This window comes from Polypterus senegalus, chromosome 11 (assembly GCF_016835505.1).
Source record: "Polypterus senegalus isolate Bchr_013 chromosome 11, ASM1683550v1, whole genome shotgun sequence".
NCBI classification, from domain to species: domain Eukaryota; kingdom Metazoa; phylum Chordata; class Cladistia; order Polypteriformes; family Polypteridae; genus Polypterus; species Polypterus senegalus.
In genome coordinates this window covers 16,652,947-16,680,587 of record NC_053164.1, presented here as the reverse complement: position 1 = coordinate 16,680,587, position 27,641 = coordinate 16,652,947, and the positions used below count along the sequence as shown (strand labels likewise).

The 27,641-nt window shown below is 38.1% G+C and overlaps 1 protein-coding gene across 2 annotated transcripts in view; it reads left to right on the top strand.

Moving 5' to 3' along the window:
* hif1al (hypoxia inducible factor 1 subunit alpha, like) overlaps nucleotides 1-27,641 on the top strand; it is an 89,451-nt gene that overhangs the window by 26,630 nt on the left and 35,180 nt on the right. Inside the window, exons 1-5 of one of the 2 annotated variants that reach the window (XM_039768092.1) lie at nucleotides 11,185-11,291; nucleotides 23,334-23,524; nucleotides 24,404-24,540; nucleotides 26,017-26,101; nucleotides 26,907-27,031. In XM_039768092.1, coding sequence (XP_039624026.1) covers nucleotides 11,290-11,291; nucleotides 23,334-23,524; nucleotides 24,404-24,540; nucleotides 26,017-26,101; nucleotides 26,907-27,031 — 540 coding nt within the window. In that variant the 5' untranslated portion in view covers nucleotides 11,185-11,289. Of the gene's footprint in view, nucleotides 1-11,184; nucleotides 11,292-23,333; nucleotides 23,525-24,403; nucleotides 24,541-26,016; nucleotides 26,102-26,906; nucleotides 27,032-27,641 lie in introns of those variants that run through there. The other variant, XM_039768091.1, reaches the window with a different exon arrangement.

Sequence of the window (27,641 nt, the reverse complement as noted above, 5' to 3'; positions counted from 1 at the left end):
TTTATTATTTCTATCTAACAGTTTCTCTTTCATTTTACACCTTTTGGTTTGCACATTTCATCAGCTTAAAAAATAGACATGCTGTACTACATATTCATTTTGTCATTTCAAAGTACATATTTAAATGTCACAAATGTCTAGTGGTGTCTAGCACCCAGTTGTCTGAATTCTGTATTGAACTTTTTACCAACAAGTAGAGGCTGCCCAACTGCTTTTACTTCAGAAATTAAATGGCCTTGAACACGCGCTGCCTTTGCAAAGGCAAATATATAATCACTGAAAATGAATTTTAGTAAGAAAAGTGGGTACATTTGAACATTTAAGATACTGTACTTTTGGCAACTATTCTTGTGGTTTTGTGCCTACCATTAAAACTGCTACTTAAAAACAGCTTCTAGCAAATATGAGCAAATGTTTTGGCCGAAGCTAGAAATGTTGAGTATTGTTAAAAGAAATATTTCATTATATTTTGTTCTTAGCCTTGAATTTATGCAAGCAATGCAAATTCTGCAAAAATACATAAACTATAACATCTGGTGCAAAGGTTTTTGAACACCTCAGTTTTTCCAGTTTTCCTTAAAATTTAATCAGTTGAAATTCAATGAATGACCTAAAGTGTTGAAAAGGTAAGCAGTAAACTGCCTGAGGATTAAATTTAAAGTTTAGGTTAGCAAAAACTGAAAAAAAAAAAATATCAGAATACTAGCAGAATACCCGCGCTTCGCAGCGGTGAAGTACTGCCTTAAAATTTTTATTAAGAAGAAAATTAAATCTTTTTAAACTGAGGGGAAAATATACCAATAATTATTTGTTAAGGATCTCTTTGTACACCACATTGTGAGTTCGGCTCTCCGGTTGTAATATGACCAAGCTGTGCGCTGAGCTTACTCTTGAGCATGTAACGTACAGTTGGCCATGTGAACAGTAATCTTGTTTCAAATCTCACAGCTTGGATTGATTGCTGCTGTCATAATCGGTTTGAGTTTCATGGTTTGTTTCAATTACGACAGTATTTGTAGGAGTTGTGTTGAAGAGAAATTCGGCATCTGTCAAGCGTTGTAAGTATACAACCTGTTTCATCGATAACTTCACATCTAGCTTTTGAGAGTTTAAACATTCATAAACATCAAAGTGCCCACTACTGAAATCATCACCTGTCAATCTAAGATGTTTAAGAGGCATTGGCGGTTGTTGAAAGGTGTAAAATGTTTGGCCATTTCAGTACACTTGAAAGCGACAACCGAACAATTCAGCAGCAGCCATCAACTCATATGCAGAACCATAGGTGAAGGGCTTAAGCATTTCACTCTTCTAGTGCTCCTGTGTAGTCTAATTATCTCCTGTATCATCATCAGTCCACACCTTGAACCTGTCCCAGTCATTCAATACATAAGACACAATGTTCCTCCGGATATCAAGAGTGAGCCTGATATGGGTGTGCAATATGTAACAAAGAGAATGGAAAAGGTAGGTGCCATCTCTGGGAATGGAAACCACTCGGTAAGTGACAGTTCTTTGATCGATGGTGATCACCTCGATAGACATATTAATGGGGGTACGGTTGGAACAATAATGCAAATAGGTACCTGAACAATGTAAAGTAAGTCTAAAATACCTACACAATAACTATAATCGTAATAAACGAACAATAAAACAGCGGAGAAGCCGTGGATTAAATAAAACGGCTGTAGTTATCAGCAGGGAGACGTGAATCCCGTGGTGAAGTAAGGAAGGGAATGTAGAGACTGGAGCGCCGGACGGCCTTATATAGGCAGGCAGCCAACAACGTGGGAGGCATTGGGATGGGGGACCCAACGCCGCCTCACACGGTGACCGAGCTGCAGGCTATGGACGTATATATGTACGTAAGTAGGATTCAGTTAGCGTTGGGAACCCGCGTACCAAATTTCTTGAAAATGGGCCCATAAGTAACAAAGACCGTTGAAAACTTCAATATGGCGGCTGACAGTGGCATCATACCACCGAAATAAGTACCAAATTTCAGCCTTCTAACTACATGAGGAGTTGGAGAATTAGTGATGTTGGAAAGTTCAATATGGCGGCTGACAGTGGTGTCATACCACCAAAATAAGTACGTACATTGGTTTCGGTTAGCGCAGGGAAGCCGCCTACCAAATTTCGTGAAGATGGGGCCATGAATAAGAAAGTTCAACATGGCGGATGTTGTTGACCGTTATGACCGTTACGCATAGAATTTCGAAATGAAACCTGCTTACCTTTTGTAAGTAAGCTGTAAGGAATGAGCCTGCCAAATTTCAGCCTTCTACCTACACGGGAAGTTGGAGAATTAGTGACATTTGGAAAATTCAATATGGCGGCCGACAGTGGGGTCATACCACCGAAATAAGTACGTACATCGGTTTTGGTTAGCGCAGGGAAGCCACCTACCAAATTTCGTGAAGATGGGGTCAGCCTTCTACCTACACGGGAAGTTGGAAAATTAGTGATGTTGGAAAGTTCAATATGGCGGCCGACAGTTGCGTCATACCATCGAAATAAGTACGTACATCGGTTTCGGTTAGCGCAGGGTAGCCGCCTACCAAATTTCGTGAAGATGGGGCCATAAATAAGAAAGTTCAACATGGCGGACGTTGTCAACCGTTATCGACCGTTATGAGCGTTACGTGTAGAATTTCGAAATGAAACCTGCCCAACTTTTGTAAGTAAGCTGTAAGGAATGAGCCTGCCAAATTTCAGCCTTCTACCTACACGGGAAGTTGGAGAATTAGTGATGAGTGAGTGAGTGAGTGAGGGCTTTGCCTTTTATTAGTATAGATTACAAATGGGCCACCTTCAGGTAACAACTAATAGATTACATCCTACAAATGTTTTGCCGCAGTAATTAAAGTAAACTATGTCTTACTAGTTGAAGTACTCAATTTGCAAACATATCCCTCCATCTGTGTTAAAGCAGAGCTGGAACAGACTGTGTTACAACAACCTCCGAATACCTACTTGGAAAATGTAGGATTACAGTTATAATGGCAAGAAAACAGCAATTAAAAAACGAAATGGAACAGACCATTATTACCCTTAAAAGTGTAGGCCTTTCATTTAAATAAATTGCAAGAAAGATCAAAGTGTCCTTGATTACAGTGATGTCTTATACAATCCAATGGCGACTGGAAGCTGGAAGAAACTCTGATAGGAAGAGATCTGGCTGACCCAAAGTCACAAGCCAATCAGATGACAAGGTTTCTGAGGGTCACCAGCTTGTGTGATGGGCGCCTCACAGCACGACAACTTAACAGTGCAGGTCGAAGAAAGCAAATCTCAGTTTGTACTGTGAGAAGGGGACTTTGTGCTGAAGGTTTGACATCGTGAGTGGTAAGAAAGCCATTCCTTAAAGGACAAAAGAAGACCCTAAAATACCAGCTATAGACTACAGGAAGAAAGTCTTATGCGCGATGAATTAAAATTTGGAAATCTTTGGTTCATCGATCAGGGTGTTTGTACACCGTTGAGTTGGTAAAAGGATGTGACCTCTGTTATCAAACATAGAGAAAGAAGTGTGATGGCGTGAGGTTTTTTTTCTGGAGGCTGAGTTGGTGACTGGCATTCTGAATCAAGAAGATTGCCATATTTGGGCTGTTATATCAGCAAAAGGTGGCTACTTTAATGAATTGAAAATTTGTACACTTAATGATTCTTTGATTTATGTTTTTATTTGCCATTGTTTATTTGTTCTATGCCTTGAATTAATGAAACATTAATTAAGACATTAAACTGTGTGTATTTCTATAAAAACTAAGGTGTTCTAAAACTTTTGACCAGTACTACTTGGGAACTTTTAACAGTTTAAAACAGAGTTAAGGATTGGAATGAAAAGATTGTGAATGTTAAACCAGTGTCTAAAATATCCACAATATGAATGTGATAATTGATTTTAACCTACATCTGGTATTGAGACTGCTTTCATTTGTAGCATGACCGGTTTGTATCCAGAAAGTTTTTGTTTTTGCTAAAGGCCTCTGGAAATGATTAAAGAGCAGGAAATGGGTTACTATTCATCTAGCCTGCTGCCTGCTCATGTTGCATATCTTTTTCTCCAACCTGAAGGTAGTGTGTGTGTGCTTTTGGGGGTGGGGGAGTGGTCAGGAGTTGGAAAGTTATTTATTTGTGGTTGTAGGAATATGTTGAATATAATGCATTGGTCTGAACTGACAAAACACTTTGTATTGCTTCCAGTATTAGAACTAGAGAAATTGTCTTAGAATGCTTAAATGTAGTCTATGCTGTGCTAAAGGACTTCTTGCACAAACTATATTAAATTCAGTGGTTAGTTTTCCAGCATTTTTGTGCAGTACATCTAGTTCCCATTGTCCAAAATGGCAATTCACTTTTTGTTTTCCTTGAAATATAATATGTTGGCTTAGGACTGCTTTAGGACGGTTGCCAAGTTTCCCCCGACTTTTCCAAAGAATTCTCATTTCAAAAGCTTTCAGAATATTATGTGCATTTTTCTCCTTACTACTTACATTTTTTAATTTATGAAGATTTAGTCTTAGCTGATCATATAGGGTTATCTCAAAAATTGATTTATTTATTTTTGCCGAGGTATGCTTGATTCTGTGTTATGTGTAGATAAGTGCTTCTGATAAGGTTACCCACAGCTAATTGGTCTGAGGGGAGGGACACATAAAGAACAATCCATAGTTTTGACCACCCCTGAGTGTTTTAATAAAATAAAAGACAACCTTGCATGGAACAGGACCTACTTGTGTCAGGATTCCTGAAAGTGGTGCTTACTACAAGCACCTGGGGCCTCATGCATAACATCTTAGAACTCGCACTATAACATGACGTGAGCACAAAAGCTGAAATGTGCTTACGCACAGAAAAATTTCAGATGCATAAATCTGTGCGTTCACCAACTTCCATGTTGTTCCGCTACATAAGTCCTGGTCAGCGTGAAAAGTAACGCTCGTGCACGCACCTGCTGTCCTGCCCCAACTCCTCCCAGAATTACGTCTCTTTGAATATTCAAATCAATATAAATAGCCCTTAAGCTCAGTGTTCTGTGAAAAGACAATGAGAAAATGGAAGAATTTCAGCAAATACCAAGTGGAGGCAAGGAAACATGTACTATTTGTTGGTTTAAACAGTGGTATAAACAACAAAAGGAAGCTGATCGACTGACATAGTGTGTCAGAGAAACTCGAAAGCTCAACTTCTCAAAGTCGCACAGTGCCCGAAATAAAAAAAAAAGTTGTCACATATCAAAGTCATCGTGAAAAGGCGAGTCGTAGCCCCCCGTCTGAGTGTCATATTAGGGTACAGAGAAAAAAGGGGCACACAGTGGGGAAAAAGCACGAAATGTCAACTTCAATCTTGAAATTTAAACTTTAATTACGTAGTTCATTTTGTCATTAAATTAGAACATCATAAACTTCATCTTAAAATCGTTTAATTAACCATTTTCTCCAATCACATTGTAACTAAAGTAGCACGTTAAATGCTTTTTGTATGTGTTCTTCGTGCTCTGTGTGTGAACCACTACATGCTTCTTAAACCGGCTCTCTTCCTCCGACAGAACACAGAATCCATTACATTCGTGATATTACAGCTCTCTGAATAACTAAAATACTGAGATGTATACGTGATATCATTTTCATGATGATAGGAGTTAAAGCATGTTTAACTTTTGCCGAAATTTGTTGCTGCATTTTTAGCTGTGTCGTTATTTTCTCTTTCTGTTTTATATTCAACTAGCAAGATACCCGTGCTTCGCAGCGGAGAAGTAGTGTGTTAAAGAAGTAATGAAAAAGAAAAGGAAACATTTTAAAAATAACGTAAGATGATTGACAATGTAATTGTTTTGTCACTGTTATGAGTGTTGCTGTTGCTATATATATACCTGTGTGTGTGTGTGTGTATGTATGTATATATATATATATATATATATATATATATATATATATATATATATACACACACCTAATTCTGGGCTCATCAGGCGTACACACTCACTGCACCCCCTCTCGGGAATCGAACCTCAGACGTCGACGCTGATACTGATCACTGATTTTTATGTTGCTTGATCGACTGATTCTGATACCGATTACTATTTATTTATTTTCTTTAACCCTTTGAAACACCTTTTATACTAAGGTTCTTCGTTACCAGACTCAGAAGCCTTATGTCCTTTATTAAAGTGTATTTTTATAATTAAACTATAGACCATAGTTGTTAACTGTTCATTTTTTATTAACAAAATGAAATTCTGTAGGCTTTTTGTTCAGTGATCTTAAAATACATACTTTAACTAATGAAATATACATAAAAATATGTATTCATAATACATATATCATAAAATAAATGATTACTAGCTTTTATACTATTAAGTTTTTCTGTTATGTACTTATCTAAAACAAGGTGTAATTTTAAAGGTAGTTTTCACCATTTCCCTAAAAATAAATATCTAATTTTTTTTCACACAAAAAATGAATGCATATTGGCAATTAAACACTGCTTAAATGTATATTAACACTTTTTTATGTTTTAATAATTTTAAATCATTAATTTGCACTACAGGGTTTTGCTGCTGAAATATACATTTACTATATTTATAAAGGTATATTTTTTCCTTCACTATATGAACTAGACATTTGTAATTCTTTAGGTGTTACCAAAACGTATGCTGTATCACATATAGCAACAAATAATAAACACTGTACAAATCTTTAAAACAAAGCCTGTTTTTCTTAGCAGCAATTTCAAGTTTGTCTGGAGCTTTTCTCATTGCAATTAAAACCTTAAGCTTCTGCATTTTAAACAAGCTTACTGTCCAAAGTCAAGTGATGTTCATTTAAAAGACAAAATGAAGGCCTGAATTCAATTAATTTTTAGTTTATTACTCCACTTTCTTTAACGTGAGAGGCACCTATACCAATCACCTCTCGTTCACTGATAAAAACAAGTCTCCGCTGCTGTTCCTTGTTTACACGGCAGGAAGTTTGCTGCAAAAGAAAAACAAAAAAAAAAAAACAAAGACAAGAATATGCCCTGGCTCAGTTACCATTAATACCTCGATTAAAGGAACACTGCAACTAAATTACCATAAAGCTTAGAAAAGTATGGGCTGAAAATATCGGTTTTGGTGATCAGAATTTTTACTGATCACTTATCAAGTCCTTTTTTTTTTTTTAGTAATTGTCCAGTTCTGATTGGCGTCTCATTGATTGGAGCATCTCAACATTTTGGTGACAGGCATGACTGAGGCAGGTTCTCGCATGCTAGATCTTGTCAGTGAAAACCGATTCTTTAAGTGTGGAAAGTATCTTCATCAGAATCATGTGAAAAATACTTACTGGATGTAGCTTGGCAGACCTTTGTTCACGACATTAGCTCTGGACCAAATTTAGCAGTCAAATACGATCTCATTCCTAGTTTGGGATTGCCTCATGGGAAAATGGCCTTGGACAGTGGTAGGCTTGGAATATTCACCAACCCCTGGTTGGATACTGTACAGTTAAACTGCTCCATTGAATGAGAGGGTTAGCTCAGTAGAACAATTGTTTGTTTGTACACCCAGGCTGTTCAAGGTATTCAGCTGTTTTAGGAGACACAGAATTAGGTGCTTGAAAAGGTACAATCTACCAATTACAGTCTGACTGGGAGACTTTGTTGTTAAAATCTTGAATGACAGATATGCTTGAAGGAAAAGCTTACTTTAATTGAATCCAAGTGATGAATTGTTATTGGACTACTGTGCTAGGTAGTGATTATCCAAAACAAACATAGTTTGAAAACAAGGTTGCTCGCTGATGTACCTCGGGCCAAATGTCAGTGATCAGTTTTGTTGGTGCATCATCTGATTTGAGAGAAAAATGTTTTCGATGCTTGATTAAAGAGAGGCACTGATCTGACAACTGATCGCCACTTTGTAGTGTTTTAGTTCAGATGGAACAGTGTGCTTTCTGCACAGATATGGAAGTCATAATGGTGGTTTAGGGTGTGCTGAGCATGTGCGTAAATACCTCTCTCAGATTGAGCTCAACTTTCCACCGTTACCGTTTCTTCTGCATCTTAGGAAAGAACAGGGATGAAGTGATGGCGGAATGGTGGCTCTGAGGCTAGGGATCTGCACTGGCAATCGGAAGGTTGCCGGTTCGAATCCCGTAAATGCCAATAGGGACTCTGCTCTGTTGGGCCCTTAACCTGCAATTGCTGAGTGCTTTGAGTAGTGAGAAAAGCGCTATATAAATGCAAAGAATTATTATTATGGATCTTGTTGAAGGCCTTAAATAATGTAGGTTATTGAAAGGAGCTGAGGCTAAAAGGCTGTTAACTCCCCATATGGCAGAAACTGTTGGAACTGTTGGCATTCACCACGAAGTAAGGGAAGTTGTCAAGTTGAAAGTGTTCTTCCTGATAACAAAGAACAATAGCTCTATATATTTGACTGTGAGGTACCAGCAGGTCTTAAAGGTGTTAATGTGGTTGAAGTTTGGCGAAGGTGAACATTTGTACAACTTGATGGAGTTTGGGCAAACCTTTGACAACATGGAAATGGTAGGCACTGGCAGTACCCTGCCCAGACTGCTCTGAGTAAAAGTTGGGGAACTTTAACATTAACTGGGGCTACCATTGGAGAGCTCTTAGAGGAACTTCTGGACCCATCTCATATGACCTTCTTGCAGGTTAAGTGAACTGCTGTTGTTAAATTGCACCAAGTGTGTTTGGGTGTATTCACCTTGCCATAGAGATTGTTCCTGTCTTGTGACTTATGCTTGCTGGGATAGGCTCCAGCTTCCCCACAGCCCTACTCTGGACAGACAGGTTAGGACAAAGGTTGGATGGATATAGTAAGCAGTTCTAGAAGCATGGGCTGAAGTTGGATCCATCTGTGATGGTGAGGTCGCTGCACTGATTATTTATTTTATTTAAAGGTCAGGTTGAAAGGGGCAGTGAGATTTGACCTGTAAATGCCGACAGCACTGGTTGTTGTTGGAGTGTTTTGAACAGAGTGTCCCTTCAGTGTTGTGTGGCAGGTGAGGACAGTGCAGACTAAGGTGTTGGTCCTCAATTTTAAAAGGGGGACAGGATGGTGTGTTCCAGTTACATGTCTCAGCCTCTTTGGAAAAGCTTTGGAGACCGCATTGGAAGTAATCAAAGACAAATGGGAACACATCCCCAGATTAAACAGTCCTGCCCCTTAAAAGGTTATGATGGGCAGAGATATGCCCCCCAAAATTACAGCCATTGCTAGTAATTTAATATACTGATACCATTTCATTTCTCCTATTTCTTCTAACGTAACTTTTTATTATACTGCTTCTGTCTCGTGTCTCATGCCTGATTGACCATGCAAGTACTCTCATTTGTAGGATAGGTCACATTGTTGTACTCTGCTGAAATAGCTGTAAACACCACCACCAACATAACAGACATTAACTGTTTAAACAGGTCAATCTGCAATTGATCTAGACTGTCTTGAAAGTGAAATACATATTGATTAAACGCTTCAAATGCATTGTAAAGATTGACGAGTTTTCCCTTGCAGTCTTGCTCAAGAATGAGATTTGAGGTGATCACGGGATGGACTAATGAGTGGGTGTAATGGCAGAACGGGGCAGGGGAGCCTGTTGAGGCTGTTTGAGTATGCAGTTAGGATGCCCTTGAGCACCCTTCATGTAAGGTATACAAATCACGGCCTGGGGCATGCTGGACGGATTATATCTCCCTGTTGTTCTCTGTGTGTGCCTGTGTCTGGTCAGTAGCCCACCTCTGCATGCTGCTACTGTTACCTTTACTTATGGGGAAAGAGGGAAGTAAAATGATAATGGTGACCAGATTTCTTGCCTTTTTTCAAGTTACAGATTTTTCAGTAATTTTATTAAACAGAAGCCAGTTCCTCCTTTAACTGAAATTTTTAGTTCAATAGCAGGGAAGTGCCCTGAAGCCTTGACTAAGCTCGGGATATTAGGCGTCAGTCATTGCTGCTTGCAGCTATGTACATTTCTTATGTAATGTTACTTTCGTCAACCTGCTTAATTGTAATTGTTAGGGTGGGGAGCTGCAGGAGCCAATTCTGTCGGCACTGTGAACACATTGCAGGGCTCAGTCGCACACTCCTACACTTGCACTCATGTTAGGCCAATTTGGAATCCCTTACAAAATTTAACAAGCACACCTTGGGCAGTGTGGGAGGAAACTTAATTCTCTTCTATTAAATCTGTATCTTAAATAATATTGTTCATCACATATTTCTGGTAACTTAAAGGTTCCAATTAGCTTTAAATTATTAGGGTTTTGTACCGTGTTAGCCATTATGAATGTAGTGAGAAGTCAAGTAAAATGACCTTTTATTGGCTGACTAAAAAGATGACAATATGCAAGGGGCCTGAGTTGCCTCGAAAGCTTGCATATTGTAATCTTTTTTTTTTTAGTTAGCCAATAAAAGGTTTCATTTTATTTGACTTCTCACTTTAAATTGTTAAAATTCTTTCTTCACAGCTATCCATTTTCCAACAGTGGAAAGTCATTTTTTTCTTCTTCTGTTTGGAATTAATTCACTTACCTGTACTACTTGAAAATATTTTGATCATAAAGATATTTACTTCATTGGTAACCACTTTTGGTATTAGAAATTGGAAGACCCTGGTGTACATTGTTTCAAGAAGGTATAATAGTGGTTTGAGATGTTTGTTTAAAGGAATGAGATGATGTGACAGCAGTTGTAGTGCTTATTAATGGTGGGGAGTGGAGATGTAAGATGAACAATTTTTATGACATTAGTAATTTTAATGGGTGTAAACTGAGAAGAATATCTTCATATGCTTTTACGTCCCTGGCTATTGTCAGAGGTTATGTCACCCAATGTGAAATATGTCCTTTAAACAGTAGTAAATAATGTTTAGTGTATTCTGTATGTCAATTCTTCAATGTATGCTGATTGTATTTTTATGTGCCAGTTAGATGTGAAAGGGAGATTGGAAAGAAAAAAAAAACAACACACACATCTGTTTTAACTATCATGAGACAAGTGCCTGAAACCCTGGCAGGACCAAACCAGTTCTGCAGCTTAGAATGCAGGACATTGTTTGGCACCGAGATTCAAAGCGGAATGGAGGCAGGCCAATAAGTGCTTCAACTAAGTAGGCGTTTCTTGCTTTCGTCAGAAACAAACGAGCTTGTATTACTGCAGCGCAAGAAGACTGAGTGTTGGAACATTCAAAGAAATAGAGATTGCTGTTTGTTTGGGTTTATTTCACTCTGTTTGTAGCCTTGAATGTGTCTTGGAGAAGTAGCTGGGAATCTTGAATCATGTAAGATTTGAAGGTTTTATTTTTTTATGTTTTCAAAAGGTGGCATTTGGGTAATCAAAAATTATTTTAGTACAATTTTCTTTTTCCAACTGTTATTTCTGATGTGGACTATGTAGACATGTTATATGCCCAAAGCAGACTTTTGTATGACTACAGTTTGGTTTTTGGCATCTGTTAAGGTCATTTTTTTTTTTTAAATAGATTATTTGGAGGTGTGATTTTTATTTTTTTATTTTTGTGGTCATTTCAAATGCAAGTATTAAAAAATAAGCAAAGAATTGCGAAAGCATATTTTATTTCCTTAAAGTTTTTAGTCTTTAATTTTCTTTTCAAAACGCAGGCTTATGCAAACCAATACATAATTGTACTGTTCCTGATAGGCAAGTTATGTAAAGAAGGATGTAGTTCAGACATTAGTAGTAGTTACTATATCGATCCTTAATGTTTTTGATTATTTCAGAGCTATTCTATTGCAATTCTGAAACTGGACTTATATTTTGCTAGTGTTTGTATTTGCCCCAAATGGTGTTGCAGCTTCTGTGAAAATTGCTGAAGCTGTTGTCTTAATTGTGCATCTGTTCTTTAACTTATGTGGGGAACTCTCATATATGGTGGCTTTGTTGTACTTCCTCTGTGCGGTCTTTAGACCTCCTTCTGTCCTGTCGTTCAAATTAAAGTTGCAGATTGTTGAATACTGTGTCTTAATGCTACGTTGTCTGTATTTCATTTGAGACATATGTACAAATTTTTATTTATGCATTTTTTTTTTTTTTAAGTGTTGTCCCATTTCGACGTTTATGGTACTGTCTGCCTGCTGTTTTGTTATTTTTTTTTTTTCTGGGAATAGATTATTCCACCTTAACAGCTTTGTAAATGATTTTGTTAAAAATTGAACTGTATTATTTAAAGACTAAGTCTTTACAGGTAACGGTACAGGTGTTTGCTGTGTTTTACCATGCAGCACTAACATGCTTTTAAATCAATCAAGCTTTTATAATACAGTGTCCTCCAAAATGTTTGGGGCAAAAACACATTTCTTCTTGATTTCCGCGTCTGCTTCACAGTTTGAAATTCTGAATCAAACAATTCAGAAGTGATTAAAGAGCACATTGTAGACTTTCATTTAAGGGTATTTGCAGGTATTTGTGGTCACAGCATGCAGAAATAACACTTTTTCTACATGACCCCCTGCAACTCCACCCTCCAGTTTTCGGGGCTTTATAGTGTTGGGGACACAGCAATGGAAGGTCTATTAAAGCAGTCTTATTTAGTATGTTTTGTAAATGCCTTGCATGCAGTGACTGCTTGAAGTCTGTTAAGTCAAGGTGTTGAGGATCTTATCTGGTGATGCTCTGCCAAGCCTCTGGTGTAGGCATCTTCAGCTCCTGGTTGATTTGGAGGCTTGTCCTCTTAAGTTTTCTTTTCAGCATATGGAAGGAATGTGGATCAGGCGGGTAAATCAAGGAAAAAGTGTCTTTGTCTCAAAAATTATGAAGGGCACTATAGCACACCATCACAAATCATTCCAGGAAGTACACAAAATACAATATGAAGTAGTATAACAAGATCAAAGGTGTGAAGAGTGTAGTGGACCCTGCAAAAATATAAATGAACTAAGACTAGTCTACAATAGTCTGCAAAGATGACGTGGATTTGTACTCCATTAGATTAGATACACCTACTGGTTGGTTTCCTTTTGCTCTAAGAATAGCCAGAATACATTTGGCCCCAAACTAAGCAGGACGTCCAAAGTGCTGCATGAGGCTGCTGGCCCACGTCCTCTTCACTATGTCCGGAAAGTGCCTCTATATTCCATATAACTTTTTCCATTTCCTGCTTTAGAGGGCCAAGATGACTGAGATGAAATAAATAGTGTGGCCACTTTAAGAAGCTTTTAATTCATTATTTTTCCCCTGGAACCATTCCCTGTATTTTTAGCCTTGGCTATGTGGCATTATGTTGCTGAATAAAGACATTTACTAAACATTGTTGCCATTGTTGTTGTAGATTTTTGTTCTAACCAACTTCCGTTTTTCATTGGACTCGTAGACTAATTAAGCAAGTCATTATTTCCCAGTTTCTGTGTTTTGGAGTCAATGTAGAGATTACAAAGAAATTTGTTTTATTAAAATATAATAATCATTTATATGGGGAACTTGCTTCGATCGCCAACCCCAAGCCATGCGCTACACAGCAGCTACTTTGCGTCTCTGCCGCTCATGTTGTGAAGAAGGGGGCTGAACGCATCCCAAGGAGATGCGGCCGCTTCTCCGAAACCCCTCTTAAACAGTGATACAATGGGAAACAAATAGTTTTTTTTTTTTTAACCTCCTCTTTGCTCGATCAGTTGCTGGGTTACTGCTGTGGCTGTGTCGCGTGATCTGCATCTCTCATGGCTCTTCGAACATTTAAAAGCCTGTGCAGCAGCTGTCTTTTTATCTCACTGCCTTGTCTCTCTTCTCCCCCAGACATCCTCTGCTCCTGTTGGGGGTCCCACTCCCGAGGCGCACCCCAATAAAGAGGAAGATTTTCTATTCTTTTAATTGACATAGGGAACTGTCCCCTCCGACTACACACGGAGCTCGATTCACTCCTGAAAGAGACTTGTTTGGTTGTAGTGTTTGAATAACGTTTCTGTCTCTAAAATCTCCTGTGTATCTGTGCAACTCTGTGACCCAAGTTTGACAGCGTATGTGGATTTCACTTTCACCAAACAACAAATCTTTTAATTCTTGTGGATATTCCTCTTTATTGGGAAGAAACAAAACTCATCCCTGATGGCAACATGAATTAGACAATCTCCAACTTAAAGATTAAATCCGAACAATATATTCAAAATCTTTTTGCTGTTCCGTTAATTCCGTTTGTTTGCACTAATGCAATCTTTCCAATTAATTTTTTGTAGACTTTTTGAATTTTCATACTTCCATTATATCTGATCTGCTGTGCATGTGTATCGCGACAACGTTTTTGACTTCTTTTACGACGTTCTACTTTTTGTCTCGCGGGACATGAAAGTGTCTCTCTGAGACAGTCATGCCTCATCTATCTGAAAAAGTCTCGTCCCAAGATTTTTTTTTATATACTAGAGAGATGTTTTTATTTTCAACCTAATTTTCATTCTGCTTTACCAGGTTTTCTGGTTATTTCATTGATTATTTACCGATCAGCGAGTCTGACACTGAAGTCATTACTGCTTTCATCATCCCCAGCGTCTGCTATGCTGGTTTCTAATTGTCATTATTAGGGGGTTAAATGAAGGGAGCAAACTACACAGGAAAAGGGGAAAATGTTAGGGAAAACAACAAAAGAGAGCTGAACATTTATAGCTTTAGAAAATGTAGAGAAAAGCCAAGCAAAATGACCCTTTTTATTGGCGAACTAAAAAAAGATTACAATATGCAAGCTTTTGAGGCAACTCAGGCCCCATCTTCAGGCAAGATGTAATGAGTTGCCTCGAAAGCTTGCATATTGTAATCTTTTTTTAGTTCGCCAATAAAAAGGGTCATTTTGCTTGGCTTTTCTCTACATTCATAATGGCTAACACCGTATAACACCCTAGTACTAGCTTTAGAAAAAAAATTGAAATATTTTGAAATATCTTGTAAATGTAAAAACTATACTGTTGTTGTTCTGAATGCAGAATAAGAGAAGAGTTAAAAAGACCAGCTAATTAAATGAGCTCAGTTGTTATCGATTATCACCGATTGTGAACAAAAACCTGCAGCCACAGGGGATCCCCAGGTCGGAGTTTGGGAGCCACTGCTCTATTGCATTCATCATTGGTCTATTTATATTTAAGGGAGCTATTGCTTGCCATTAAAATATAGCTCACACCATTTACACTGCTACCATCAGTCTTCATTTCTGATCTCCCAACTCTGTGGATTTGTGAAATAACATGCTTCTTCACAATATTGTGGTCTTCTCATCCCCATAAATCTATAGAATACAGAATTCATCAGGCCAATCAACATTTTTGTTTTGTCCCCTTTCTTCTAGTCTTTATTCTTCCCTTTGTCCATTGAAGTCAGGATTTGAATTTGGTTTGATTATTGACTGCTATACGCTTTGTGTAATGGAGTTCATGTACACTGCTGTTAATTGGCATACTGTAGCACATCTATTACAAAGACCACAGACCACTTTTTTAGTCATATTTTTTTCAGGCTGCAGGACTGCCATTGGCTGGATCTGTTTATGGTGGTGACCCATCCTTAATACAGCTGTAACACTGTCATGTAATATAACCCTGACACAGTTGCTGTTCTTAATTTATTCATGATAACATGCAAGATTCTTAATCTGAAGGAATCAAGCCTAGCACTGAGTAATCTGAAAAAGACATCTGATCAAACTTTGGGGCATAATTAGTTATCTGATGGGATGCAGTGTGTGACAGATTTTTGGCTTTTATAAAGAAGGAAGGATAGAACTGAGGTTTTGACCACTGTAAGCTTGAAGATTGCATTGCCAGTCCAAAATTGAAAGTATTTTTTGTATAGCTAATTGTACATTCATGTTTGTTTCATAATATTGAATTTGTGAATGCTTTCAGTACTCGTCTTAAGAGAAAGCAGGAATACATGGAAGTATAGTACATGTAAAATTTTATCCATTGAGTGTTTCTTTGTTCAAGGGGAAATTTGTATGCTTAAAAGTATTAGAATGAATACTGAAGCTTGAATATTTCAGTGTAACCAGTTGGGGGCACCAGTGAGCCTCAAACCCTTTAATACCCAACAGAGTCACTGGTTCAAGTAATGGATTTTTTCAATCCAGCACTCACACAAACAGTGAAAGATGGCGCAAAAACCATACAAACAAAGTTCTTGTCTCCTTCCATGTCCAGTGGAGTGTTGCCTGCTGCCTCCCGACTTTAACTCCCTGAAGTAAGGCAGCAGGCTCCTTTTATACTGGACCTGGAACAGCTTCTGGTGACTCAGCATGACTTGTGGGGAGTACTTCTGGGTTGTTTGAAAACCAGGGTAGTCCGCCCCCTACAGCGCCCCCTTGTGGCATGAACTCCAACAAGGCTGAACTTCTGCATTCAAGTTCCCATGAAACCCTGCTGATGTCTAAGTTGGGAGACCTTCCAGCAGGCCACTGCCACCTAATGTATCAGGGATGGAGCTGCTCACTGGCTTCCAGCTTTTGCTTGTCCATCCCCTGTCACCTACCATTTTATTTCAGTCATGCTGCTATCTAGCCAGGATGCCCATCTGTTCTCTGTGGCATTCACATCAGTTATCAGTTACAACAAAACTTTTCCATATGGTGCACTTTTATTTCTTCCTATCATCTAAAGCATGAATTCATACTATTATTTTAGGTAGAAGGCCCAGTGGAGGGCTGGGTGGTCTTTTGTCCTTGGAAACCCTGCAGATTTTTTTCTCCTAACTAACTGGAGTGTTTTCCTCCCGGCCATTTGATCTTGTTTTGTTGTTACTTATCTCTCTATTATAAAAAAAAAAATAAATCCTGGCAGGGAGACGATACGTGATCTTCTCGGAAGACAAGTTGACGTTCTGCGAGACAAGACAGTGAAGACAGAAAGACAGCTGCTGTACAGGCTTTTACATGATCCGTCAGCATCTCCTTAGCGTGAGTTCAGCTCCCACCTTCACAACGCGAGCGGGAGAGACGCGAAGTGGCAGGAGTGTAGCATGCCATCGGTTGGGGGGAATGGTTGAGCGGAGCAATCGAGATCAGATCAGACACTTTGACGAGACGCGAGAATAGACATTCCAACCTTAGGAAGCAAAACCTGTGAGACGTTGACTTTTGCATGTCTTGCCCACTTATAAACAATTTTAAACAAGTTTACGGACATCTAACCTAACGGTTGTTGGAATGCTTTTGGCAGACACACTTCATGTACTCCCAGCTCTTAAAACAATGACAAGCAGAACATGCAGCTCACCAGCAGCAGCAGAAAGACAGCAGCTGAACCAACCGCATCTCCTTAGCGTGCGTTCAGCACCCCCTTCACAACACGAGCAGCATTATATGACCTGCGAGAAAGAGATTTAACCACGCCCGGGGCAAGAAATAAAGGACAAATGTTGTTTTTACAAAAGTTTTAACATAATACTGAAAAAAATGCATATGTAACAATTCACATGAAAATAACAGTCTCTTTAAATTGTATATCCAGTAAACCAAACCCGGGGGTGGGTGAGCGAAACGAGCAGGGGGCGGAGCCCCCTAGTTCTTTAATATTATTGCCTTATTGTAATTGCTTTTCTTGTAACTTTTTCTTTGTAATCCTGTAAAGCACTTTGAGCTACATTGTATGAAAATGTACTATATAAATACATTTTGCTTATCTGGAAACATTTCTCTATATTAAAAAAAAAAAAAATCTTGGGTCGAGACGTGAGTTTCTTAACATCCTTTAAGACAAGGCAGTGAGGCAAAAGGGCAGCTGCTGTACAAGCTTTTAAATGTTCGAAGCGCTGCGCGACATGTAGATCACACAGTACGGCGGCACAAGCTGCAGCAGCAAGCCAACAGCAGATCAAGCAAAGAGGGGTTAAAAAAATGTATTTGTTTCCCATTGTATCGCCATTTAAGAGGGGTTTTCAGAGGAGCGACCACATCTCTGTAGCGTGCGTTCAGTCTCCCTCTTCACATCGCGCGTGCTGTGCCCCGGGGGCAAAGCCCCCTAGTTTTGTTAAAGACGATTTGGAAATAATGACATAAAAATTTTTTGTGAATTATATTAGTAAGTCATGACAGTGCAATACAATGTTCTGTATGAGCTGTTTGCACAGTTTCCTTTATTTGAGTAACATAATAGAGTGACAAGGTGGCCGAGTCCAGACGGCGGCTTTTAAATCTTCACATTGACTGTATTTTTGGTCCTATGCTTGTCAATTAATAAATCACAGCTCCAAATCTATCCATACACAAGCAACTGTAGTATGCACATGTGGTTTGTTAATTTTGGGGAAGTGTTAACTCGGCAGACAAAAGTGTAAATGTCACTTTTTCACTCATCTGTTGAAAATAAAACGTGTTTAACCTGGTAGTACTGGCAGTCCATTGCTTTTATTCAGTTGCAGATACAAAAGATGTATAAATTTCTTGCTAGAGTACTGATATGCTTAAACAATAAAGTTTGAGTTTTTTGTGCATCGATTGTAGCACCCTGTTCTTATGCAAATAGTTAAGTAGTCTTTATTCAGATAGACCTTAAAATGTGCATATTACATAAACTTAAATAATTAAGAATATCGGGGAAACAAAAGTATAACCATTGACATCAGTGAACGCACGATTAAACGTCAGTAATGAACAGTGCTTCACTCTAGTTCCTTTTTATGGCTTCCGTTGTGGTTGATCTGTTGCACAATAAAGGACTTTGACCAAACACATAATATTGGCTGCATTGAACCCTTTTTAATTGGAAAGGAGCCAGAGTGTAACATTTTTAAAGAAGTCCTGCTGAAACAAGTAATGTTTTGTATCCTGTCTTGCAGAAATGTTATAGTGGCATTTTTGGTAGTTTGTATCAAAACAAGTCATTGTATCATTTATTTACACAACACAATTGTAATCCTCATGAAACAAAGAACAGTGTTTGATATGAGCAGGCTAAACACTGGACAGCAGTCTGCAGAATTGGTTTTCAGGAATACTTGGTGTATGTGGTATGGCAAATGCATAAGTTTGTTTTTGTGAAGCAGTGTGAAATTTCATGCACTAATTAAAAATGAACATCTGTTAGAAATCTGATGTAATACTTTAATGGGAACATGACTGTAGTTGTTTAGGAGCAGGATTATTCTAGGACTAGTCCTAACCTACTGTAGATATAATAAGTAGAGAAATGGGTTTGGTGTCGAGTTCGGTGCCCTCAGGATCGCATCCCTACTTTTTGCAGATGATGAGGTGCTATTGCATTCATTATTTTGTGAATTCTGATGCACACTGGGCCGGCTTTCAGTCGAGTGTAAAATGGCCAGGATGAGGATTAGCACCTCCAACTCTAAGGTCAAAGTTCTAAAACAGAAAAGGGTAGAGTGCCCTTTCCGGGTTTGGGACGAGGCTCTGCTGCCAACGGAGGGGTTTAAGTATCTCAGAGTCTTCATGAGTGATGTAGAGTGCCAGAGTTCGACAGGTTGGTCGGTGCAGTGTTCGCCGTTATGAAAAATGGTACACGGTTGCTGTAATAAAGATTTCATCAACATTGGAAACAGAATTAGGCTTAGTTCACAGTAATACAGGGTGATAAATGAGAGAGAGACAGCATAATATTTTCCTGAGAGTAAACCCTGTTTAACTGAGCACAAAAGGTAACACAAATAAGAGTTAGAATGATGGTGTCTGATGTGAAATAAAAGGACTGGTCAGATTAGTCAGCTTCTGAGTAGGAGCTCTTTCTCCTTCAGATGCAGGTTCAAACTGAATGTGCACTTCCGTTGGCTGTTTTGTATGTAAAGATGGATCTTGAGAAAGTGGATTCTTCCTGGACTGAAAAAGGGGAATGTGTTAGCAACAGCGCCTCCTCTTGGCTTGGACTATTTTGTTTTACTGATTTTTGCCATTCCATCCACACAAACAACGTTTTCAACCAGTATACCAAGTCTGTCATATCAGCGTGGACAGAGAAAATTAAAGTATGATTATCATATTATCAGACACTGACTTCAGATTTGTTGTGATAATGGCATTTGTGAGTGTGAGCTCATCTTTACTGTGTGGATAGTACTTTTCTAACTTCTTTAAATCCGCCAACCCACACTTCACCATACTGTTTGTTTTGGCTCTACTCCTAGTCTGCATTTTCTATAGCTTTGGGTACACATTGTCTGTCTCTACACAGGAGTCCGTTTTTGTAGTTTCTTCATGAGTTCTTTATTTTCTATGTTTTCTTCATGCTTTCAGCATTTTGACATACATTGCATGTGCTTCATAAATAAATCTAGGTCTCGGCGGTCAAACCATGTATGGCCAGTAGCACTTATTTACATGCTTATGGCACTTGCCATGGAGAACATTTGAAATGAAAACAGTGTTTAGTCATTTAGCCACTGTTTATCAGTGTTAGTTTGGCTTAAGTCTTACTTTAGCTCTGTGTGACGACTGCTTACTTCTCCTTGAATAATACATTATGCTTGTATTATGAGAACACTGCTGCTGTAATTCATTGCATTTTTGGGTGCTGTCTAGAGTTAATTCCTACCTTGTATGTAGTGCCCTTAAAAAACGCTCTTCCTCTTGTAACTTGACCTGGATTTAGCTGGTTGGAAGAATGCATGTTCGGATGAATGAATGTTTTAATAGCTCTTCTCAATGTCTACTTTGTCATTTATCACATTGAACTTTTTATAGTTACTGTTTATTTTGTCAGATTTTTAACCACTTGTTATTTTAACATCCTGGTTATATGCACTTATTCACTATTTTAGCTGCAGGCTGTTTTGTACTAAAGAGCTATAGACATTCTGCAAATTTAAGCTGCTCAGGGTTTTTGAATACTATTACTAAATAAAGCCTAATTATACATTTAACAATATACCAAGTGTATTTAAACTTGACTGCCTCCAAGGTTCAGTTGGAGAACATAGTGAAATGATTTAAGCGTACAACAGGGTGCCTAGAGAGGAGTTATGGTACTGTATGAGGAAGTCGGGAGTAGCAGAAAAGTATGTGAGGGTGGTACAGGATATGTATGATGACAGTGTAATTACAGTGAGGTGTGTGGTTGGAATGGCAGCCTAGTTCAAGGTGAGAGTGGGATTACATCAAGGATCAGGTCTGAGCCCTTTCCAGTTTGCGGTGGTGCTGGACATGTTGACAGATGAGGTCAGACATAGTCTGTGGATGACATTGTGATCTGTAGTGAGAGTAGACAGCAGATTCAGGCGAACCTGGAGAGGTGGAGATATGCACTGTAGAGAAGGGCAATGAAATGCAGTAGGAGTAAGAATAGGTACAGGTGTGTGAATGAGAGAGAAGGTGGTGGAAGGTTGCGACTGCAACGAGCAAAGGTAGTGAAGGTAGATGAATTTAAATACTTGGGTTCAACAGCCCAGAGCAATAAAGTGTGTGCCAGAGGGGTGTAGTAGAGAGTGTAGGCAGGGTGGACTGGCAGGAGTAATCTGTGATAGGAGAGAGTACCTGCATGAGTGAAAGGAAAGGTTGATTAAAGGGTAGCAAGACCAGCTATGTTGTATGGGTTGGAGATGGTGGTGCTGATGAAAAGACAGGAGGCAGAGCTGGAAAAGGCAGAGTTGAAGATGCTACGATTTTCGCTCGGAGTAACGAGGGTAGACAGGATTAGGAATGAGTATATTAGAGGGTCAACACAGGTATGACAGTTTGGTGACCAAGTGAGAGAAGCTTGATTTTAAGATGGTTTGTTTGGCCATGTGTAGAAGAGAAATGAGGGGTACATTGGGAAAAGAATGTTGGGGATAGAACCGCCAGGGAAGAGGAAAAGAGGAAGGCCAAAGAGGCGGTTTATGGATGTGGTGAGGGATGACATGAAGGCAGTCGGTATGGAAGAAAATTATTTAAAAGACAGGAATAGATGGAGATGGATGATTTGCTGTGGCCACCTTGAATGGGAGCAGCTGAAAGAAGAACAACACACAAACTATTAATGTACCGTGTGATATAGAGCATTCTGTTTCAAATGTGACAACTGTCATCTCAAGGGGATTGCACAGGAACCAAATTTGCAGGCATGGCTTACCAGAAATACATTTTTCTTTTGCACTGTGCTGCCTGTGATCAGTTATTTTACTAGGATGTTAATACATCTCAGACATCCAACATTTCTGGTGCAAGGAAAGCTTCAAATCCCAATATGCTAAATACAACATAGGAAGTGATTTGTCACACAAATTAGGCCAAAGAAAGCCTTTTAAGGGAAAAAAAATCAATTCATACAACAAGCATGTTTATGTAACCCTTAATGTGGTCTTCTAGCAGTTAATACGTTGGACTCTAAACCACATGGTGGCCTGTTAACTCTTCTCTGCAGACTCTTGCTTTTAACCCTGACCAACACCTTTTGCCTGATAGTGCTTGTGCTGCAGAAATATTAGGAAACTATATACTGTATATAACATGTAGTATTTTATTATTGTCGCCTTGAGATAGAGATTGAAAATATTTAAAATACTAAATAATAAATTGCCAAAACCGTTAGTACTGGTCATCTTGTGATCCGGCATTTACCAGTTATCACTGTGAGGATCATTTATTGCTTCTTTATTGTTAGAGTGCCATTTTTAAAGTACTGTATGTCAGAAACTGTGTCTTAGGAATGTTTTATGCAGCCTGTCCACTTCTTAGTAGGATTGTGTTTTTCTGTAGATGATTTTGTTTACTTTAAATGTTCCATCATTTTATCTTGATAACAGCTTGCTATGAACCACAGTTTGACGGTAAAACTTGCTTCACTGGTTAATGCTATTTTTAGAAACTTTAAGCCGTTTGTTTGTATATTGCCTTTGCCACATAGCATCAAACTTCCAACGTTATAATTTTCTTTCCACATTCTAGCAATTTTGTAGTAATTTTATGTCTTTGTTATTTTAGGTCTAGCTACATTCAAGTAATTTTATGACTTTGTTTGGTATTTTCAGCAGTCACTATTCATTAAAGTTTCAAATTTGTCCTCTGCAGCCAGATTATATATTAAAAGCTAACGTCTTGAGGCAGCCTTTTCAGATTACTGGTACATCGACTGCTAAAATGCAGTACAGCAGATGTTTTTGGGTTGTGTGTGGATTGCTGAGGTGTTCATGCTCAGGTGCAGTTAGTAGTTAGTAGTATAGTTTATTTACTACTTTGAGTGACAATTCAGTTCTCATTTCCAACAAATTATGCGGCAGCTTTGGAATATGCAAAAAGGAAATAAAATTCAAAATGAGTGTCTTCTAGAATGACATTGCCTATAATTGAAATAACCGACACATCTTTGTTTAAAATCTGGCAATGAAATACTTAGCTTTATTGGTATTTGAATCTGTTTTGAGTATGCTTACCCAGCTCATCTCAAGTGTCACTTTTTCTCCTGTGTAGGCCACGTTCAGAGCTGCGGAAAGAGCGCTCACGTGATGCAGCTCGCTCCCGCCGTAGCCAAGAGACGGAGGTCTTCTACCAGTTGGCGCATACGCTACCCCTGCCTCGGGGTGTGACTTCTCACCTGGATAAGGCTGCCATCATGAGGCTGACTCTGAGCTTTCTACGCATGAAGCGCATTTTGCAGAATGGTAGGGATCCTGTGTTTCTGACGTTGCTACATCTAATTATAGTTTAATACAATAGCGTGTACAGTGTGACATGTTTTGAAAGGATTGTATATTTTCAACTTTTGGAAAATCTCTTTTCCTGTGAACTGATTATGTCCTACTTAGCACTGAGATTTTTATTTTTGATAAGCATGTACATTGTAGGGCGGCGTGGTGGTGCAGTGGTAGTGCTGCTGCCTCGCAGTTAGGAGACCTGGGTTCGCTTCCCGGTCCCTCCCTGCATGGAATTTGCATGTTCTCCCCGTGTCTGTGTGGGTTTCCTCTGGGCGCTCCGGTTTCCTCCCACAGTCCAAAGACATGCAGGTTAGCTGGATTGACGATTCTAAATTGGCCCTAGTGTGTGCTTGGTGTGTTTGTGTGTGTCCTGCGGTGGATTGGCACCCTGCCCGGGATTGGTTCCTGCCTTGTACCCTGTGTTGGCTGGGATTGGCTCCAGCAGACCCCCGTGACCCTGTGTTCGGATTCAGCGGGTTGGAAAATGGGTGGATGGATGTACATTGTAGAGTATATTAAGCTTCTTTATGTATGTAATCATTTATATATCATTGTATGTTTTTCCATTATATAGGTTAATTTTGTAGGGGAAACTGGAATGATATGCATAATAAATAATAACTTTTAAATTATATCGAAGTGTGTTGTAATGAAATCGATCCAGTCTTTATTTCAGCATCATCACAGGTTCAGAAGTTTAACTTGTCCAATCTTATCTGAATTATATAACTGGATTAATTATTTTAAAAATATGCCAGTCTTGATGTAGCATTTGGTGCTAGAACTAATTTAAAACTAATGAAAGTGAGCCCTCTTTGACTTTGGTTGATATTATGTTCACATCAGATTCCTTCCGAGAAGCAGAAGACGATATAGATGGTTACTACTTAAATGCCATTGCAGGATTTGTAATGGTTCTGTCCTCTGAGGGTGACCTGATCTATTTATCTGAAAATGTCAGCAAGCATCTTGGTGTGCCACAGGTGAGTTTAGAGATCACATTGTTGCAAAGGTTTTAGTCACTTTTGAAAGTGTATGAGCTGGTCTGCATTAAGTTTTACATATTACATGATATTGTGAAGATAATAATAATTTATATATTATAGATGCAGATAATAGAATGTTGGCATGTAAAGCCCATAACATTTTTACATGACTTCTGGTTGTGTGGTATGTCAGACTTACTGACAGTAGTTGCTCGGTAAACTTTAAAAGATTTGAGTATTGAAAAAGTTTCTTTCCTCTCTTTCTTACCCTGCAGAAGTTGCATACAGCAAGGTAGACATTTTTATAATTTTACTTCCAAACCTTGAATGAGAATGGTTCTTTTAGTTGATTAATTCAGCAATACTAAATGATTGTTTCTTTCAGTCACCATTTTATTGCTACGTATTTTCTAGATCTTTGTTGTATGTATCTACCTTATATTTAGGCTGTGATCTCACCTTTCCTGCAAAGCAGTGTTGAAAGTTGAACTCGGAGAATAGCACTTTGCTGGCTTCAGTTTAGAAACTGCATGCTGGATTTGCTACTGAGTCATGCATACCACAACACATTAGTTGAATTTTGTAACCTTAAACAACTCTTCTACAATGAAATATGTGCTATCACAACACTGTTTACAGTCTGGAATGTTGTCAAGAGATGTTTATTTCATATTAAGTTTCACATAAAAATAAAAGCAAAAAGTTATCAAAATAGTAATACAAATATTTCCTTGTCCAGTGCTTACTAACAATAGAAAAATATTGTACATTTATTTTGATTAGTGGATCTGGCAATTCTGGTATTGTATTAGTTTTAAGTTGTGTGTTTTTGTTATAATAATAATACATTTTAGTTCTATATTGCCTTTCCCATGCTCAAGGCAGTATACATTTGAGCACTTTCCCAATGGAGATTTCCTCTGAATATAAAACTTACCATGAATACATGCAAATGGGGGGAATAGAAGGTTTACCACCCCACCACCCTATCCTCGGTGTAAATAACTGTTCCATTTGCATGTGGATTTGAGGTTGTTCCCAGAGTGGATGCTTTTCACTAAGTGAACATGAAGCTACAGTCATTATGTCACTACATAATTGCTTGAAAAATTGAGATAAAAGCCCAAACCTTTCTGTATATACCTAAAACAAATCCCTCATTTCTTAATATATTAAGCATTAAAAATACACTATGTCATCTTATTAAGTAAGTCTATATACTCTTCATGGCAAAGCCACCTATTAGGAGCTTATGATAATCTAGCACCAGGGAGGTGTAAGGACTATCGGAATTTTACTATCAAGAATGTCATGATAAAAGAATGAAAAGGTTTTTCCATATAATTCAGATATTAATATGTGTCCGTTTTATTTTCTGATAATTGTCTTTAAAATGTTTTAAGAATTGTTAGGTTCAATATTTGTATAACTGTATGAGTTATTCTAACATTCACCTAATATCTGTTGTTTTAGCTGGAGTTGGTAGGTCAAAGTATTTTTGACTTTGTACACCCTTGTGACCAGGAGGAACTTCGGGATATCCTGACTTCAAGACACGGTGAGAATAGAGGGGAAATGCTTGTTGGTTGATTGTTGAGAACAAGAGCTTTGATAATTAAAGTTTTTGATTTTTTTTTTTTTTTATAGTAACATTACTGTATTTTGAGCACAGGTCTCAAAATTGAAATTACTCTGGCTTTGAACATAGTGAATTCCCAAATTTTAGTACAGGGAGCCTATAATGGCCTTCAGGGATAATAAAGACAGGAACTCAGTATTTGAGGTTCCTAATATTTATTTTTAGTGTTCAGGGTTTTATTAAAAATAGTATTATGATTTTAGGGATTTTATTAGTCTGTTTTTGTTCTTTTTATATCTATTTTGAAAAATATTTTTAGATGTCCATATTTATTACTGTTTTAAATATTTTAATTTTGATTAATGGGGGGAATTCATTTTTAACCCTCTATTAAAAAAAGAAAATTTAAATAATTGATTTTAGTAAATTATTGGACACATTTGAAATTATTATGTGGATATTTTAGAACAGATTAATAGACTTTTTATTTAAATTATGGTTTTACAATTGGTAGGATGGTTGGGGATTGTAAAATAAAAGATATATAATTGGGGTGATGTGTGCCAATGCAATTCCAATATAGCCTTCGGGCTATTATCCCCTACCCTAAATCTAACCTAGACTTAAGGCTCTTAATGTTATTGTAAAGAGAAAGAAAGCGTACTTAAGTAACTTCTCCACTTACTTATTCCTGTCGTAATGGTAATTTTCAAAACATTGTGTAGTTCTTGAATGTTATTGTGCTGACACAGTTTTCCCACTTCTTCATATCCATTCAACACAGGCTACTCAAAGAAAAAGAATTCTCAGAATCAGGATATTCAGACTGAAAGAAATTTCTTCTTAAGAATGAAGAGTACTCTAACCAGTAATGGCCGTACAGTGAATCTTAAATCAGCAACATGGAAGGTATTGGCCATTAGTGTCCTCTTATTTTACGTGCAGTTGTCTGGTGGTGTTTTTGTTTTTTCTATAGACATTGCAACTTTCATTTTCCCTCTCACTTAATGTATTTATGCCCTCAGAAATGCTTATAAGCCTTGACAGATATTCCTTCTTTTCCATCTTTCTGAGGCCTTGTCCACCCTTAGCTTCATTTAAAAATGCAGACATTTGTCACCATTTTGATTTTCGTCCACCTTGGCCTGTCATTTTAGTCTTAGAAAATGAAGATTTCTGAAAAAGCTTCCCACAGCTCAATAATTTCATAAATACAGTGTCTGTATTATGGTTTGGACAGGTGAAAATGATACTGTAATCATGCTCTGGTAGATTCACATTTCTTTCATGGCTGTTCCCTGATTAGATTCTGCTCATTACAACATCTCACTCACTGACTGATTGTCATATTCCAACATAGCAGGCATAGAGTTGCTTTCCACAGCACTTATATGCATCTAAATTTTGGTTTGTATAATTTAAATGCTGTATAAATGCACAAAAAGCAAATTATTTACTTTTTACAGCAGCTTTATGATGAATCTTGTAATCTGGGTCATTACAGTTGTAGTGAAAAATT